Source organism: Trichosurus vulpecula, chromosome 1 (genome assembly GCF_011100635.1).
Source record: "Trichosurus vulpecula isolate mTriVul1 chromosome 1, mTriVul1.pri, whole genome shotgun sequence".
NCBI lineage: Eukaryota > Metazoa > Chordata > Mammalia > Diprotodontia > Phalangeridae > Trichosurus > Trichosurus vulpecula.
The window spans coordinates 161,590,064-161,606,312 of NC_050573.1; the positions used below are offsets into that span (position 1 = coordinate 161,590,064).

The following is a 16,249-nucleotide window of genomic DNA, read 5'->3' on the forward strand; positions in this document are numbered from 1 at the left end:
AATTCAATACAATACATATGTATTAATTACCTACTACATGCCAAGCATTGTGCTTGGTGCTGGACATACAAATTAAAAAGAGAAAGATAGTTCCTGTTCTCAAGGAGTTTCTAATCTAACGAAGTTAGATTAGATAAAAGGAAGGTGAAAAGGATAAGGGGGAGCCACCAAAGGGTACTCAGTGTGGAAACATGGCATTACACAGATTCAAAACCAATCAGAGCTGCTGATGGACAATAGTTACCCAGAAAGTGTTGAGCCTTCTCTAAAGGAAGACTTTGGGAAAAGTTTAATGCTCCAACCCTGATCCTCTAATCAGAGAGGAAAGGCAACTGAGGGAGTTGAGAAGGTGATGCGTACCAAAAAGTGAGTCAGTGTTTATAGTGATGAGATCTCAGGTGATCAGCTTATCCTGGGGGAAGCATAATGTCCCATGGAGGCAAAACAAAACAGGATCTGTCCTTCAAAGATCATTTACCTTGGCAGAGAAACCTAAATCAAACAAAAATTGAATGGTTGTGTCTTTTCTGTTATCATAGTCTGATTTGTCCTACCACTTCTTTGAACTTCTTCCCCCAAAGTAGTTGTTAAAAAGAAAACCCAAAACCTTTTCATTTGTAGCATTCATCGCTAACATTAGCTCATCTTGAGTTTTAACACTTTTGATACCACCTTTTTATCTGTCTTTGCTTCTATCATCTATGCATGTTTGTTTTTTCCTTTGAGTAATAATTTATTTTTCCCAAATACATCTAAAACAATTTTTAATATTTAATTTTTTAAAAAAAATTTCAGTTCTAAATTATCCCTTTCCCTCCATCCTCTTGCCCCTCTTAGATGATAAGCAATTTTTTATACGTTATGTATATGCAATGATGTAAATCACATTTCCACATTAGTCACGTTGTGAAAGGAAACATAGACAAGATAAAACCACAAAAAGTTAAAATAGTATGCTTTGATCTGCATTCAGACTCCATCGGTTCTCTCTCTCAAGGTGGATAGCATTTTTCATAGTGAATACTTTGAAATTTTCTTGGATCATTGTATTGTTCAGAATAGTCAAGTCAATCACAGGTGACCTTCATACAATATTGCTGTTCCTACGTACAGTGTTCTCCTGGTGTAACTCACTTCACCTTGCATCAGTTTATATGTCTTACTAGGTTTTTCTGAAATCATCCTGCTATTCATTTCTTACAGCACAATTGCATTACATTAAAATCATATACCACAACTTGTTCAGCCCCAATGTATAGACAACAATATGTAGACATCCTCTCAGTTTCCAGTTCTTTGCCACCACAAAAAGAGTTGCTATATTTTGAGTACAAAATAGATCTTTTTCCCTTTTTCCATCTCTTTGGGATATAGGGTATGCATAGTTTTTTAGTGCTTTGGCCACAGTTCCAAATAGGTCTCCAGAATGGTGGAATCAGTTCACAACTCCACCAACAGTGTGTTAGTGTCCCAATTTTTCCCACATACCTTCCAACATTTATTTTTTTCTGTCATATGAACCAATCTGATAGGTGTGATGTGGCACCTCAATTTTAATTTGTATTTCTCTAATTAGTAGTGATTTAGAGCATTTTTCATGTGACTATAAATAGCTTTGTTTTCTTCATCTGAAAACTGCCTGTTCATATCCTTTGACCGTTGCTCTTTTGGGGAATGACTTATATTCTTATAAATTTGACTCATTTCTTTATGTATTTGAGAATTGAAGCCCTTCTTAAAGATACTTGTTGTGAAAACATTCCCCAGCTTTCTGCTTTCCTTCTAATCTTGGTTACATTGTTTTTATTTGTATAAAATCTTTTTAATTTAATATACAGGATGTTCCTAAAGTCTGGACACCTTGACAATTAATGGCAATATGGAGTTATTGCATCAAGTTCACGTGAATCTTGCAAAGCACATCAACCTTTGCATCAGAAATGAAGGAAATCATATTGAAGATGTTATTTGTTAATATGCCAATTAAATAACATTTTTGTTAATTTCATTTCTTGAAGATATGCATTTTTGCCTGTGTGTCCCAACTTTAGGAACACCATGTAATCGACATTACGCATTTTACATCTTATAATGTTCTCTATCTCTTGTTTGGTCATAAATTACTCCCTTTTCCAAAGATTTGATAGGCAAATTACTCCATGCTCCCCTAATATGCATATAGTATCACATTTTATGTTGAAATCATGTACGTATTTTGTCCTTGTCTTGGTATATGCTATAAAATATTGGTCCATAACTAGTTTCTGCCTTTCTGTTGTTTTCCAATTTTCCCAGCAGTTTTGCCAAATTGTGAAGTCTTGTCCCCACAACTGAGGTCTCTTGGTTTATAAAACAGTAGATTACTACAGTCATTTACTACTGTATGTTGTATACCTAATCTATTGCTGATCCCATAAATTTTGGTATGTTGTCTCATGGTTATCATTCTCCTTAATGAAATTATTGATTGATTCCATGATTTGTTCTTTGACCCACTCATTCTTGAGGATTAGATTATTTAGTTTCCAATTAATTTTAAACCATCTTTCCATGTCCCTTTATTGAATGTAATTTTTATTGCTTTATGATATGAAAAGAATGCATTCAATATTTCTGCTTTTCTGTATTTGATTGTCAGTTATACATTGTCAGCTTCTAAGTAGGTGCCATGCACCAGCAAGAAAAAAAAGTATATTTCTTTCTATTTCCATTCAGTTTTCTCCAAAGATCTACCATATCTAAATTTTGTAAAATTTTATTCATCTCCTTAATTTCTTTCTTGTTTACTTTTTGGTTGGATATATCTAGTTCTGAGATGAGAAAGCTGAAGTCCCTAGTATAGTTTAGCTGTCTTTTTCCTCCTGTAACTCATTTAACTTTTCCTTTAAAAATGTAATTGCTATACCATTTGGTGCATATATTTTAGTACTGATATTACTTCATCATCTATGGTATCTTTTAGCAAGATGTAGTTTCCTTCCTTATCTCTTTAAATTAGATGTATTTTTGCTTTTGCTTTTTCTAAGATTATGATTGCTACTCCTGCTTTTTTTTTCCTTTTTTTTACTTCAGCTGAAGCATAATAGATTATGGTTCAGCACTTTATGTTTACTCTGTGTGTACCTCTCTTTTTAAAATGTGTTTCTTGTAAACAACTTATTGTAGGATTCTGGTTTTTATCCACTCTGCTCTCTGCATGTGTTTGATGGGTGAGTTCATACCATTCACATTCACAGTTATGATTACTAGCTGTATATTTCCCTCCATTATATTTTTTCTCTGTCCTCTTCCTCCTCTTCCTCTTCTTCCTCTTCCTCCTATTCTTCTTTCTTCTTCTTTCTTCTTCTTTCTTCTTCTTTCTTCTTCTTTCTTCTTCTTCTTCTTCTTCTTCTTCTTCTTCTTCTTCTTCTTCTTCTTCTTCTTCTTCTTCTTCTTCTTCTTCTTCTTCTTCTTCTCCTTCTCCTTCTCCTTCTCCTTCTTCTCCTTCTCCTTGTCCTTCTTCTCCTTCTTCTCTTCTCCTTCTCTCTCTCTCTCTCTCTCTCTCTCTCTCTCTCTCTCTCTCTCTCTCTCTCTTTTTCTCGACCCCATTCCTCCTCACCAGTGTTTTACTTCTGACTACCACCTCCCCCAATCTGCCCTCCTTTCTATCAGCCCCCCCTCTTATTCCCTCCCCTCCGATTTTTCTCTATGGTAAGGTAGATTTCTAGCCCCAAGTGAGTGTGTTTGTTATTCCCTTTTTGAGCCAATTTCAATGCAAATAAGGTTCAATTGTTGCCCATCACCCACCCACCCCCATCCTTCCATCCACTGTAATAGGTGCTTTGGACCTCTTTATGTGAAAAAATTTACTCCATTCTACCTCTCCCTTCCATCTTCTCCCAATGCAATCTTCTTTCTCACCCCTTATTTTTTGGGGGGAGGGGTATCATTCCATCCTAGTCAACTTATACCCACGTCTTATAGGTATACAACTTCTAATTGTCCTAATAGTTATAACGTTCTTAAGAGTTACAAGTATCATCTTCCCATGTAGGAATGCAAACTCTTTAATCTTACTGAATCATATACATATATATATATGTGTGTGTGTGTGTGTGTGTGTGTGTGTGTGTGTGTGTGTGTAAAATTTACCTTGTATGATTCTCTTAAGTCCTGTATTTGAAAATCAGGTTTTCTATTCAGCTCTGGTCTTTTCATCAGGAATGATCAAAAGTGCTATATTTCATTAAATGTCCATTTCCCCCCTACCACCTTTTTATAGGATTATATTCAGTTTTCCTGGGTGGGTGAATCTTGGTTATGATCCTAGTTCCTTTGCCTTCTAGAATATCATAATTTCAACCCCTGATCATTTACTGTAGAAACCGTTAAATTCTGTGTAATTTTGACTTTGACTTCACAATATTTGAATTGTTTCATGCTGGTTGCTTGCAGTATTTTCTGCTTGACCTGGGAACTTTTGATTTTAACTATAGTATTTCAGCGAGTTTTTATTTGGGATCTCTTTTAGGAAGTAATCAGTAGGTTCTTTTAATTTGTATTTTACCCTCTTGTTCAATCAAGGAAATTTTCTTTGTAATTTCTTGAAATATAATGTCCAGGGTCTTTTTTGATCATGTCATGCAGGCAATCCAATAATTCTTACATTATCTCTCCTGGAATTTTTCCAGGTCAGTTGTTTTGCCAGTAAGATATTTAATATTTTCTTCTATTTTTCATTCTTTTAATTTTGTTTTTTGTCTGTTTGTTTGTTTCTTGATGTCCCATGGAGTCATTAGCTTCCACTTGCCCAATTCTAATTTTTAAAGAGTCATTTCCTTCAGTGAATTTTTATACTTCCTTTTCCATTTGACCAATTCTAATCTTTAGGGAGTTGTTTTCCTCAGTGAATTTTTTAAAAAAAAAACTTTTTTTCATTTTTTGTGCTTCCTTTATGAAGCTGTTGACACATTTTTTTATGATTCTCTTGCATCAATCTCATTTCTTTTACAAAAATTTCTTCTATTTCCGTTGTTTGTTTTTTTTCATCCTTTTGTGCATTTCTAAGAATCATTTTTGGACTTGAGACCAATTCACAGTTTTCTTTGGGGCTTCGCATGTAGGTCATTTTGACATTGTTGTGCTCTTCAGAATTTGTGCTTTGATCTTCTCTGTCACCATAGTAATTTTGAATGGTCAGGTTCCCTTTTGCTAATTTTTTTCCAACCAATTGCATGGCTTTTTAATTTACTGTTAAAGGTGGCCTCTGCCCCTGAGGTTGAGGGGAAACTGTTCCAAGCTTCAAGTTTCCCATCATTTACTACAGTAGTATAAAGCTTCTTCCAGGTTTTGAGACTTGTCTCTCCAACTCTACATCTCTTTCTTCCTTATGTCCAAATGTTTTGTATGGCACTGCCATGACAACATTGTTGGCCTACAGAAAAACATATGAACAAACTGCAACAGTTTGTGTAACACAAACCAAAGGTTTGTGTAAGCCCCAAACTAACTAGGAAGAAAATGAAATAATAGAATGCTATTTGTAGATATCAAGTGAAAGGGTGCTTTTTGCATTAATTTGTATAGGGTAGATATTTGGATGATGTAAAGTACATCTGTAGTAAATATTGGAGAATGAAAAAATTTTTCATTGGATTATTCATTAAATTTGCATTCAAACTTTTCCTCTCAGATTTTCATTCTCACAGATGTTGTATGCAATACGTATTTGTTTAGATACTTGTCTCATTATTAAGAAGGAACATTTTGATGCATTAGATAAACTGTAGGAACCTTTTGTCTTATTCTGATTTTCAAATGGCCACATACTTTCAAGAAATTCTATTACTTGGTATCATACTTCAATATAAAGTTTGTTTGCCCTTCTTCAGTGATAACCAATAATTTTCTCATTAAAGCTTTAGTTCAATTTGTGCATTATTCGTTTTACCCATGTTTACATTTTGTCATTTTTTTCAAATTAGGTACTGGAGATATAGTGAAGAAATGAAGACCATGGACCCTGGCTATCCAAAACCTATCACAATATGGAAAGGCATCCCAGAGTCTCCTCAGGGAGCCTTTGTACACAAAGAAAATGGTAAGCCTACACTTTCTATTTCATTAATTCTTGCAAGTTGTTTTTTTCATAAATTATTGAATTCTAGCAAATAATTGGAGAACAATAGACTACCAGGGCAGCAATACATTACATTTGTGTTTTCCTTCACAACTCTGGCACTCAATCCACTTTTTATGCTTAATGGAAATAAATAGACACACATATGTGTCAGTGCATGATATATATATAATGCATATATATGTGTATATACATAGTATACACACATGTATGTATCTATATGTATACAAAAATGTATATATTATACATATGTTTGAGATATATACATATCTATATCTTTATATATATAATATCACACAGAGAGAGAGATCCAAAAGTCTCAGTCTTATTGCAATTTTAAATTATTAATGTGCTATAGCTTAAAACAACACTATGACTTTTGGGACACCCTCTATATAAAGAGTTCACTCTCATGCCCCAATTCTGTTTTGTATTCTTACTTATCTGCAATTTTAATCATCAATGGAAGTTTTCGCTTCATTGGTACAAATTGTTGAAATTGTCCTGAAAAGACTTCCTCGTGCTGTGTAACTACATTTTCTTAAATTGTTTTATAAGAAATGCTAGATGATCACAGAGTTAAATTAAATTAAAGGAGAAAACTCAATTGTAATTAAAAACTTTTAATTCTGCTCTTATTTTGTATGTTTTAATGACATAATTAATAAGCAACTCCACGTTTCTCTTTCTGATGCAAAATGTTACTTTCAACTTATCTAACTCAGTTTCACTTGCAGCCCAAAACAGGAACAAGAAAGGAGCTGGCTAAGCCTGTATCCCTTATTGTATTTATCCCTTCTCTTTTGAAGGGTAAATTTCATGGGAGCAAATTAGTGATTCTATATAATTTAAAGCCTGAAATCCTAGGCCTGTTTTCATACTTCTATGACAAGCTTAATAAAATTCTAAGTTAAAAAAAAATTTACTAAATGAAAGAAACCAATGCCTTAGAAGGAGGCTGAAAAGAGATGAGGAAAGACTAAAGGTGAGCCATTTTCCTAACTGAGGCTTCAGAAACTCACCATCCCCCACAAATTTCACCATTAAGATAACAAGGTACAATTGAATCTGAATCACAGCTACTGAACTGGTGAATAGGGTTCTTTGTTTTTATATTACCTATATTTCCGAATGTATTCATCCCCCCTGTGTCTCTCAGAATCAGACTTTATAAAAAAAAGAATAAAAAAGAAAGAAAAACAGTTTAGAAAAACTAACATATTGAAAAAAGCTTAACATTATTTGTGGTGATCTATACTCGTAAGGCTACCTTTGAAAAGTAGCAGGGGTATTAGAATAAGCTTCCTAATAAGTGAGGATTTCATCTCTTTTGCCCTAAGAATAGCAACATCATGATGCCTGAAATATAGACTTCAAATTGCTCTATAATTCATTTTTGGGTCAACAATTTGGGCCCTTGTTCTTTCATCTTCCTTTGTTTTACTTGTAGTTAGAAAATTTCTTCCTTACACTTGGTTTTGAAAGGAAAGGACAAGTACCACATAAATTAAATTAATATTTTTTCCTTTGGTTTAAGAAGATTTCTCAGAAAGCCTAGAATTTCATTGCTAGGTAATATTCAATATTGATTGAAATACAGAACCTTAGAGTTAAAAGAAACCAGAGTTTTCTAATAAATGTGTCATTAATATATAGATTTCTTACATAGAACCTGAAAAAGAATTACCCCATCCCTTTTAGATGACCATGAATGATGAGTATAATAATAAATAATTAGATAGCAGGTATAATAATTAATAATAACAACAAAATAACTGGTAACAAAACTTTGAGGTTTTCAATAGATACAGCCTTGGGCTGGGCCTGAAGTCAGGAAGACCTGAGTGCTAATATGGCCTCAAATATTAGTTGAGTGACCCTGGCAAATCCCTTAACCTCTGTTTACCTCAGTTTTCTTACATGTAAAATGGGGATAAGAACAGTGCCTACCTTGTAGGGTTATGGGTAAAGATCAAAAAAAGACAATATTTGTATATGTGTAGTGTAGTGCCTGGCATGTAGTAAGCACTATATAAAGGCTAATTCCCCTTATGTTTGTTATTTTATTTTCACAACATTGTACCCTTACTATCCCAATTTTACTGAAGAAGGAACTGAGGATGAGAGTTTAGTGAGTTGTCTCAGTTATACAGCTTGTTACCTTCCGAGGAAAGATTCAAACTCAGATCTTCTTGACTCCAGGTTTAACACTCTAACTCTTATGTCACCTAACTGCTTAGATAACATAGAAGGCAGCCATGAAATTGTTGAATAACTCTGTTAGGAAATTATTTCGTTTTTGTGTGCTCAAACTGCCTCCCTTTCTTCAACTTCTATCTATTTCACCTAGTTCTGTCTAAACTTTCCACATTTGAAGACAACTATCAAATCTCCCTTTAGTCTTCTCTTCAAGTTCAGTATTCCCTAGTTCCTTCCATCATTTGTTATAATATGTGGTTTTCAGACCCCTAGTTGCCATTTTCTAGAAGAATTTTAGTTTTCTGTTTTGTTTTTGGTGTAGATCTGGGATTTCATTCATACAAGGAACTCCTGGTATGGATAATCCCTTGAGCAGTACAGAAATGAAGCGTGTTAGTAGGGAGAATGGCCTTTGTCACTGACATGTTAAGTGACTTGCTCCTGTCACAAGTGTCTCTTGTCACAAGTATACCGTGTTGCTTCTCACTTTGTCAAAATCCCTCTTAAAATTTGGTGACCAGAACGGTATGCAACACTCCAGATATGGTCTGACGAGCACAGATAATATAATAAAAGGGGAACTATCACTAACCATGAACTCTACAGGTACTTTTTTTACTAACACAACCTCAACTTACATCTAAATAATAATTAGCATTTATGCAGTGCTTTAAGATTTGCAAAGTACTTTACAATTACTAGCTCTTGTATCCTCATAACAAGGGAGGTAAGAGCTCTCATTATCTCCATTTTGGAGATAAAGATAGAGAAGAAGACCCAGGTAAAGTGATTTGCTCAGGGTCACATAGCTATTAAGTGTATGAGGCTAAATTTGAACTCAAATCTTCCTGACTCCAGGCCTGCCAGTGCTCTAACCACTGCATCACCCTTTATTGCCTTTTAATAGCCTGCAACACATCATTGGTTCATTGATCTAACTAAACCTACAGAATTCCATTGGGAAGAAATCTCAGAGGCCATCTAGTACTACTCATTCTTGGAGAATTTTCCCTTCTACATCAACAATAACAACAATTCACTCAGGGATCACTTGAAAATCTCTTGAGGGCGAACCCCACACCTTCCAAGGCTTATCTTTTAAATGCAAGCTCATGCTAACTGTCAAAATCCGCATTCTTTATCTGTACTGTTACCTTTTGAACATAAACAGAACAATTTACATTTTTCCTCCTTTCTGGTTCCATCTTGATGGGCCCAGAATTCTTTCCTGTTGATACTGGATTGCTTCTCCATTCTGTCATCTTCTCCATTTGCTATCTGTCCCACATCTTTTAGCTACAAATTCAATTCATACAACTTCGGTTACTTCAGAAATCATTTCAGTTAGCTGCATTTATTGTACACCTCTTATGTCCCCCCAGTGCTAGAAACCAGTCTGTGTCATCCAGGAACACTTGAGACAAAAGTATGTGTGGACATAAGATTGTAACATGTGTACATGAATCATGAGCTCCTCCCTCCTTGTGAGCCTTGTGGGGAGGGGCTTTCACTTGCTTTTTATCATATCTCCAGATTTAAAGTACCTCTCACATAGTAGGTATTTAATAAATGCTTACTGACTGACTAACCAACAAAGGATGTTCAATGAGTATTAGAAAACTTCCATTGTGTCTGTTCAGCTAGAATAAGCCAATACATCAGAAATGATATGACACAAAATGAGTAGTGGTGATAGAGAGGCTAATCAGGGAAGACTTATTAGAAGAGTAGTCTTGAATCTGTCTTTTTTCCCTCTGGTGTCTCATTCTTTATTTATTAGCTATTTTCCTGCTTCTTAGCATTCTTATCAAAATGCCATTGGAAACCAGAAAAGTAAAACTGGAATTTGGTTCAACTTAGCAGAATATGTATTAAGTGCCTACTGCAAGCACTTTAGCCACTCTGCATAAAAAAACAAAAGAATAATTCTAGTCCTTAAGGACTTTCCATTCTATCAGTAGGTTGCTCCATTTTTGCAGATTTCTTCCATTTTTTAGAATCCCCAGTTTCCTTTAAAGTGTAATTGAAAGGTTATTTTTCCTCAATTTCTCTATCATTCAAATGAAATTGCATTTACTTACCTGATTAAATGTACTCCCTTCACTTTTTTTCACCCCATAACCCAACCCCCAGAAGAAAATAAGTTCTGAGTGAGACCTTTTTATTTTCTTTCTCTTTGTATGCTCAGCATTTAACACCATGAGTTATAGATAGTAGTTGGTCAGTGTTAAATGGTTGTTGGATTAAATTAATCACTTGAGAATGGAGAGAGTATTAGCAATTCCAGATGTCTACCTCATCCTTCTAAGGCATTGTTTTCTAAATGGTATATAACTCACTTCACAGAACTAGGCTATTAGAACATTTTCATTCACTCCAGGAAGACATGAGTGCAAATTCTGTCTCAGACACTTACTAACTTATTAGTATACTGTTCTAAAGACCCCTTTTCATTTTTTTAGAGATGTAGGGAATTGCGGTGAATGTTATATGTTCTACAACAAGGTTCCTACATACTAAAGCTATTTCCACATTCTAAAAATGGCCTGTGATAATAGTGGTCCATTGATAAGGTTACAACAAATTCTCTACAATAAACAATCCTTTACATATGATTTTTGTTCTGGTCCTAAGCCATAAAACAATTTACTAAAATACTTGCTTGTCAGTATAATAAAGAGCTGAGTTCTTCCTGGATCTTGTCCTGCCTTTAAGTAGCATTCACTATTCAGATCTTTTCATTTTTATGAAATCATGTGTCTATGTTTTAAGGATTTTTAATACTTGAATTGATGGAAAAGGAAGGGAGGGAGGAACTAGAAGTTGTAGACACAACCAAAACTAAACAACATTTAAAATATAGATATCTGAAGGGTAAAAAAGGGAGGAAAAATAAAAAAAAACAAAACCCAAGTCTCTACACCTCTTTCTGCTACCAACTTCCAAACATTTCTCATGTTAATGCAGCATAGCTTGGTTTGTAATTCCAGCTAACTAACTATATAGCTAGAAAACAGACATCTACCACTATAAAAATGAGAATGCCCTGTAGAATTAGTTACAATGAAATATGACCTATAAACACTATTGATATGCCAGGCTCTACAATTACCTGAAATAGAGCTTTGCATACCTTGCTTTTCATGCTCACCTGTTACCTTTTGGGTATTAGCTGAAGACAAAGATTGGAAATCTTCCAGCTGTTTGTTTTCAGTTTACAAACTGAAAGAGTAAGTTCACCTATTTTGAAGGTCTGTTTTATCCTGGATTGATGCCATTTGTCAATTGGGATTGTCTAATGTTTTGTTATTTGGCAGGGTCTCAGCATTTCTTCATCTAAGCTTATTGGGTAATTACATTGGATTTCATTAAAATGATCAAATACCAGCTCCCTACAGAAAAATGTGAATCTGCATACACCTGTTTTCATTTGGCAAGTTGCTCTGACTGCTAAACTGTGTTTGGAGCTAAAGCATTATGGCAGATTCATGTGACGCTGAAAGAGTGATTATCAGAATTTGGTAACCTGAACTTGTGGTCTAATTTTTATCATGCTAAACTGTATTCCTTAGCAAAATATTAGTGACACTTAGACATCAAAAATTAACTTCTGGCATTCTTCAGAATTATTCCAGTTCATGTAAGGAGATAGTTGATCCAAAAATCATGATTCAATTGTTTGTCCATACAGTATTTTAAAGCACTTCCTTCCTTTCTTCCTTCCTTTCTTCCTTCCTTCCTTCCTTCCTTCCTTCCTTCCTTCCTTCCTTTCTTTCTTTCTTTCTTTCTTTCTTTCTTTCTTTCTTTCTTTCTTTCTTTCTGTTCCTTAATTTTTATCTCAAGGTAAAGAACCAATACAAGACTATATTCAAAGTAATAATTTCCCATACAGTCAAGCTACTGGACTGAGGGGAAATTTTGCATATCAGTTCAACAGAAAGCATTTGAGGGACTAATTTTAATAAACAATTTTGTTGTGTCATGGAGAACAGGTTTTTCAAGCTCATTATCCCCATCTATAAATGTGAGTCTGAGTCATACTTATCATTTTCAGCTTAGGCCCATCTCCCACTTCCCCACCCTTAAATATTCAAAGTAAGTGCATTTCACTATTGAATGGACAGCTAATTTATCTTAATAAAGAAGCCACAGATATTTCTGTAAATTAATGCTTTTGTTCATAAGCTGCAGGTATGTCTGTAAATTGATCTTTTGTTTTTTTTTTCATTTTTCTAGGCTTCACATATTTCTATAAAGGAAAAGAGTACTGGAAATTCAATAACCAGGTACTTAAGGTAGAACCTGGGTATCCCAGATCCATCCTCAAGGATTTTATGGGCTGTGAAGGACCAACAGACCGGGACAAAGAACGACATAGCCCACAAGATGACGTAGATATTGTCATTAAACTGGACAACACAGCCAGCACTGTGAAAGCCATAGCTATTGTCATCCCCTGCATCCTGGCCTTATGCCTCCTTGTATTGGTTTACACAGTGTTCCAATTCAAGAGGAAAGGAACACCCCGTCACATACTGTACTGCAAACGCTCTATGCAAGAGTGGGTGTGATAAAGGGCTTTTTTTTTCTTTCTTTCCCAGGAGTTTGTGGTAATTTGAGATTCAACACAAGAGCTGTTATGCTGTTTCCTAGCTAGGATCAGGCATCTGTCAGCCTGGATCAGGGCTGATCTTTAAAACCCAGGGGGTTGCCTGTCCTGTGCCTGAGTGTGAATTCACTCGTGTGGGAAGCTTCCATGACACACAGTATCTGCCGTTTCTTCAGTCCTTTGTCTTTCTTCGTCATTCAGTTCTAGGCCTTTCCTCTGCACGCTCAATGCCCAGTACACTTTTAGGATTAACTAAAGAAGAGGAAAAAGAAGAAAAACAACAAAAAAGAAGATTCTTCTTAATGGTTTTAAAAATTATCCCCTACTTTAACCCCCTCCAGAGCCCCAGAAGCTTGATCACATTTCTGGAGGGGGAAAAAAGTTTTTGCTTTAAAAAAAGTTTTGAATAAGACAACCCATAATTGAACTTTCAGGAAAGTGTGAAGACCCAAAACAGCTTTGTCTCCAAAGAGGATTGCTTTCTGTCTGCTATGGATCTAGTCCTTTACTCCTACACGTAATTTTTTTGTCTGGTGGGAGACCTGGATGACACATGCAGGACGTTAGACTGTTTGGACAGCCATTTTCCAACCAACCAGGGGCCAAAATATCTGCAATATAGTGACAGCCTTAATGATACATCCATTTTGCGTTTTATACAGCTGTTTGGAGCTATGTCCTCAATGTTTTATCACATTTATATCCATATAACTAAATTCAAACAGAACCTTTTCATTGTTTTGAGGTGTTTCTTTTTTCCCCTCTTTCTCAACTCCTGTACTTTTGTTGTGACACCCCCCCCATACTAGCTGTATAAGGCCAGTTGCCCCAGGCCTTCATGGGTCTGTCAGTACAGTAACACTCATTACAAAGCATAGCAAGAAGCAGTATATCTCTAAAGTGGATTGCAGGGAATTTAAGTAGCAGTGATTCTTACAAGGAAATGTGACACTAGTATTACCGTGATGTAACCCTTTGAGAACTATCATATCAGTTTTCAGAGTCTTAGGATGCTAATCTGGGGTTCTGTTAAATTACAGGGCTGGGTAGTGGTATATATAAACATAAGTTCATGAAGTTCAGGGCTTTAAAACATATATCATTTAATCACAAAAAAGTGCATAAAAAGATTCACATAGCTGTTCAGATGAAATTATGAGAAATCAACAGGAGAGATGATATTTGCCAAAAACAGTTCTGGCAAAGGAAAGAAAGAAATTATATTTTAATGTCATCTAAGCATTCTACCAGTAGATTCTAAAACCTAAAGAAATAAAACAACTGGCTACAATTTTATAACCTAAGTCTTTTTATCTTAGACATATTGAATTTCTGTTTCAAACTCCATTGCATGAAAATTCAATTTGTCTTGGTATATGATTACATGCAGGTAAGCATTACAGTTTCAAAAATAGGCCAATACAATGACTCTGAGGTTGCATGAATATTTTCCAGTGCATTACCTAGTGCATGTTTCCCATAGTTCTCAAAGGGTTGGCAAGACTTGTGACTTTTAGCTGTCCATTCCATCACTGACAGAGCCAAGGGACCACCAAAGCATTTCATTGTTGAGTGTGATTTGTCCTAACAGCAGTATTGTCATTTTCATGAGACCTGCGGAGCGGGTTTGTATCAATATTTTTTTCCTAGAGAAAAGTCAGCAACTGACAGACCTCTTTATTGATTTTAGGAACTGCTTCTTGCAGTGATAGGCTTTACAGCTACTGGGCTGTGAACTTACTAAAGATGGTCAGAATGAATGCACCCCATGAGTCAGACTCTGGCTTTGTGTGAAAGCCAGGCTTGGAGGGGAATTGCTTTTGAAACAACGAACAGCTTGCCTTCAACTTGATTATTGATCTGTTGACTGTCATTAACCACAACTTAAACATTGTCTTCTGTGAGATATTTCCTAGTAGAGTACTATTCTATGTCTTCGCCCTTTGACCTTTAACTTGCAAACTGGCACAAGTGAAGGGGATTGCAAGATCTGATGTTACTAATAAATCTGGATTGTTCGTTTGCTTTCTAAAAACTGGGTAATCACTATCCAAGTTCTCAGAAAAGTATGAGCTGTTTTCTTAGGGAGGGAAGAAAAGGAATTGAACGCACATCTCTCTGCAGGTGGGCATTTTGCTATCAATACATGCACATTCTAAAGTTAAACTATAAGTAGAAGTGACTTATTTTTGTTGATATAATTTCATGTCCAAATTCATCATTTTACAATGAAATACAAAGTTACAGGAAAAAAATAACCTCAAATACTTGAATGGCCAGTGTGGCTTTTATATAAAGCAGGAATTTTATACTCGTCAAAAAGATTTCTTACTCATTTGCTAATATACATTACTGGATCGTTTTTAATGAGTGTAGGTTTGCATTATCGTTTGGAAATGGATAGTTTGGCTGCCTTGGAATCATATTTATATTCAACATGGCATGAAAATTAGTACGGTTTTTGTTGTCATTGTTAAACTACATGTTTATGATTTGGTCAGAGGACTACATTGTAATCATGTGCAGCATGCTGAAAAGCCTTGCAAAAATTTCTTAGGGAATAAACACATATAATGTATATGCAAGGATAAAGAAAGTGAGCAGTTAGGGGAAAAAAGGTTAGAACAAAACAATATGTAGACCAGGATTCATTTTGGCAAGATTTCCTAGGCTTATATATGTGAGGGCAAAGTAGATCCAGAGAGCGCACCAGAATCAGCCTATAGCATTGCTTTAATTCTTCCACTCAAGTTGCTGCTGTTATTGTAGAATTTATTCACTATTATAGGACATCATGTAATATTTATATAATCTTAATTATGCAGTGTCTGGCATGTCGATTTTTAAAAAAAATATTTTTGCAATTTAGTGTCAATAAGCAAAAAACCCTGAAAATTAGAATTTGCTAAGTATATAATAAAAAAGACCCCCGCATCATTTTTGAACATATCATAAAAAGCACTGATGAAACTTCATTCAAAATAACTCAAAGTTGATTTCTCATCCAAAAAGAAAAGAGTACTGCCTTACTCATCTGTTTTGAAAAGTACACAGGACTAGAAAATAGGCATAACAGAGAAAAAAACTTGCGTGTGTGTGTGTGTGTGTGTGTGTGTGTGTGTGTGTGTGAATTCTAGCTCACACTAGTGGATAGATTTCTTTTGGCAATATATTTAAGTATGGGATGAAATTATGTGGTCAGAGAATGGATTGTGTGTTAAACTTTACTTGGAGTGTGTAGTTCTAGTTAGAGTAGAAAGAAGTTCTCAAGCTGTGAGACTACCAGAGAGATAAGGGAAGAAAAAGAAAAGAAGGACAACTTC

General features: G+C 35.1%; 1 protein-coding gene across 1 annotated transcript in view; it reads left to right on the forward strand.

Moving 5' to 3' along the window:
• The window catches only part of MMP16 (matrix metallopeptidase 16), a 208,786-nt gene extending 195,675 nt beyond the window's left edge, over window positions 1–13,111 (forward strand). Inside the window, exons 9-10 of the mRNA XM_036742422.1 lie at window positions 5,964–6,079; window positions 12,554–13,111. Coding sequence (XP_036598317.1) covers window positions 5,964–6,079; window positions 12,554–12,888 — 451 coding nt within the window. The 3' untranslated portion in view covers window positions 12,889–13,111. The remainder of the gene's footprint in view (window positions 1–5,963; window positions 6,080–12,553) is intronic.
• Window positions 13,112–16,249: the final 3,138 nt, after the last annotated feature.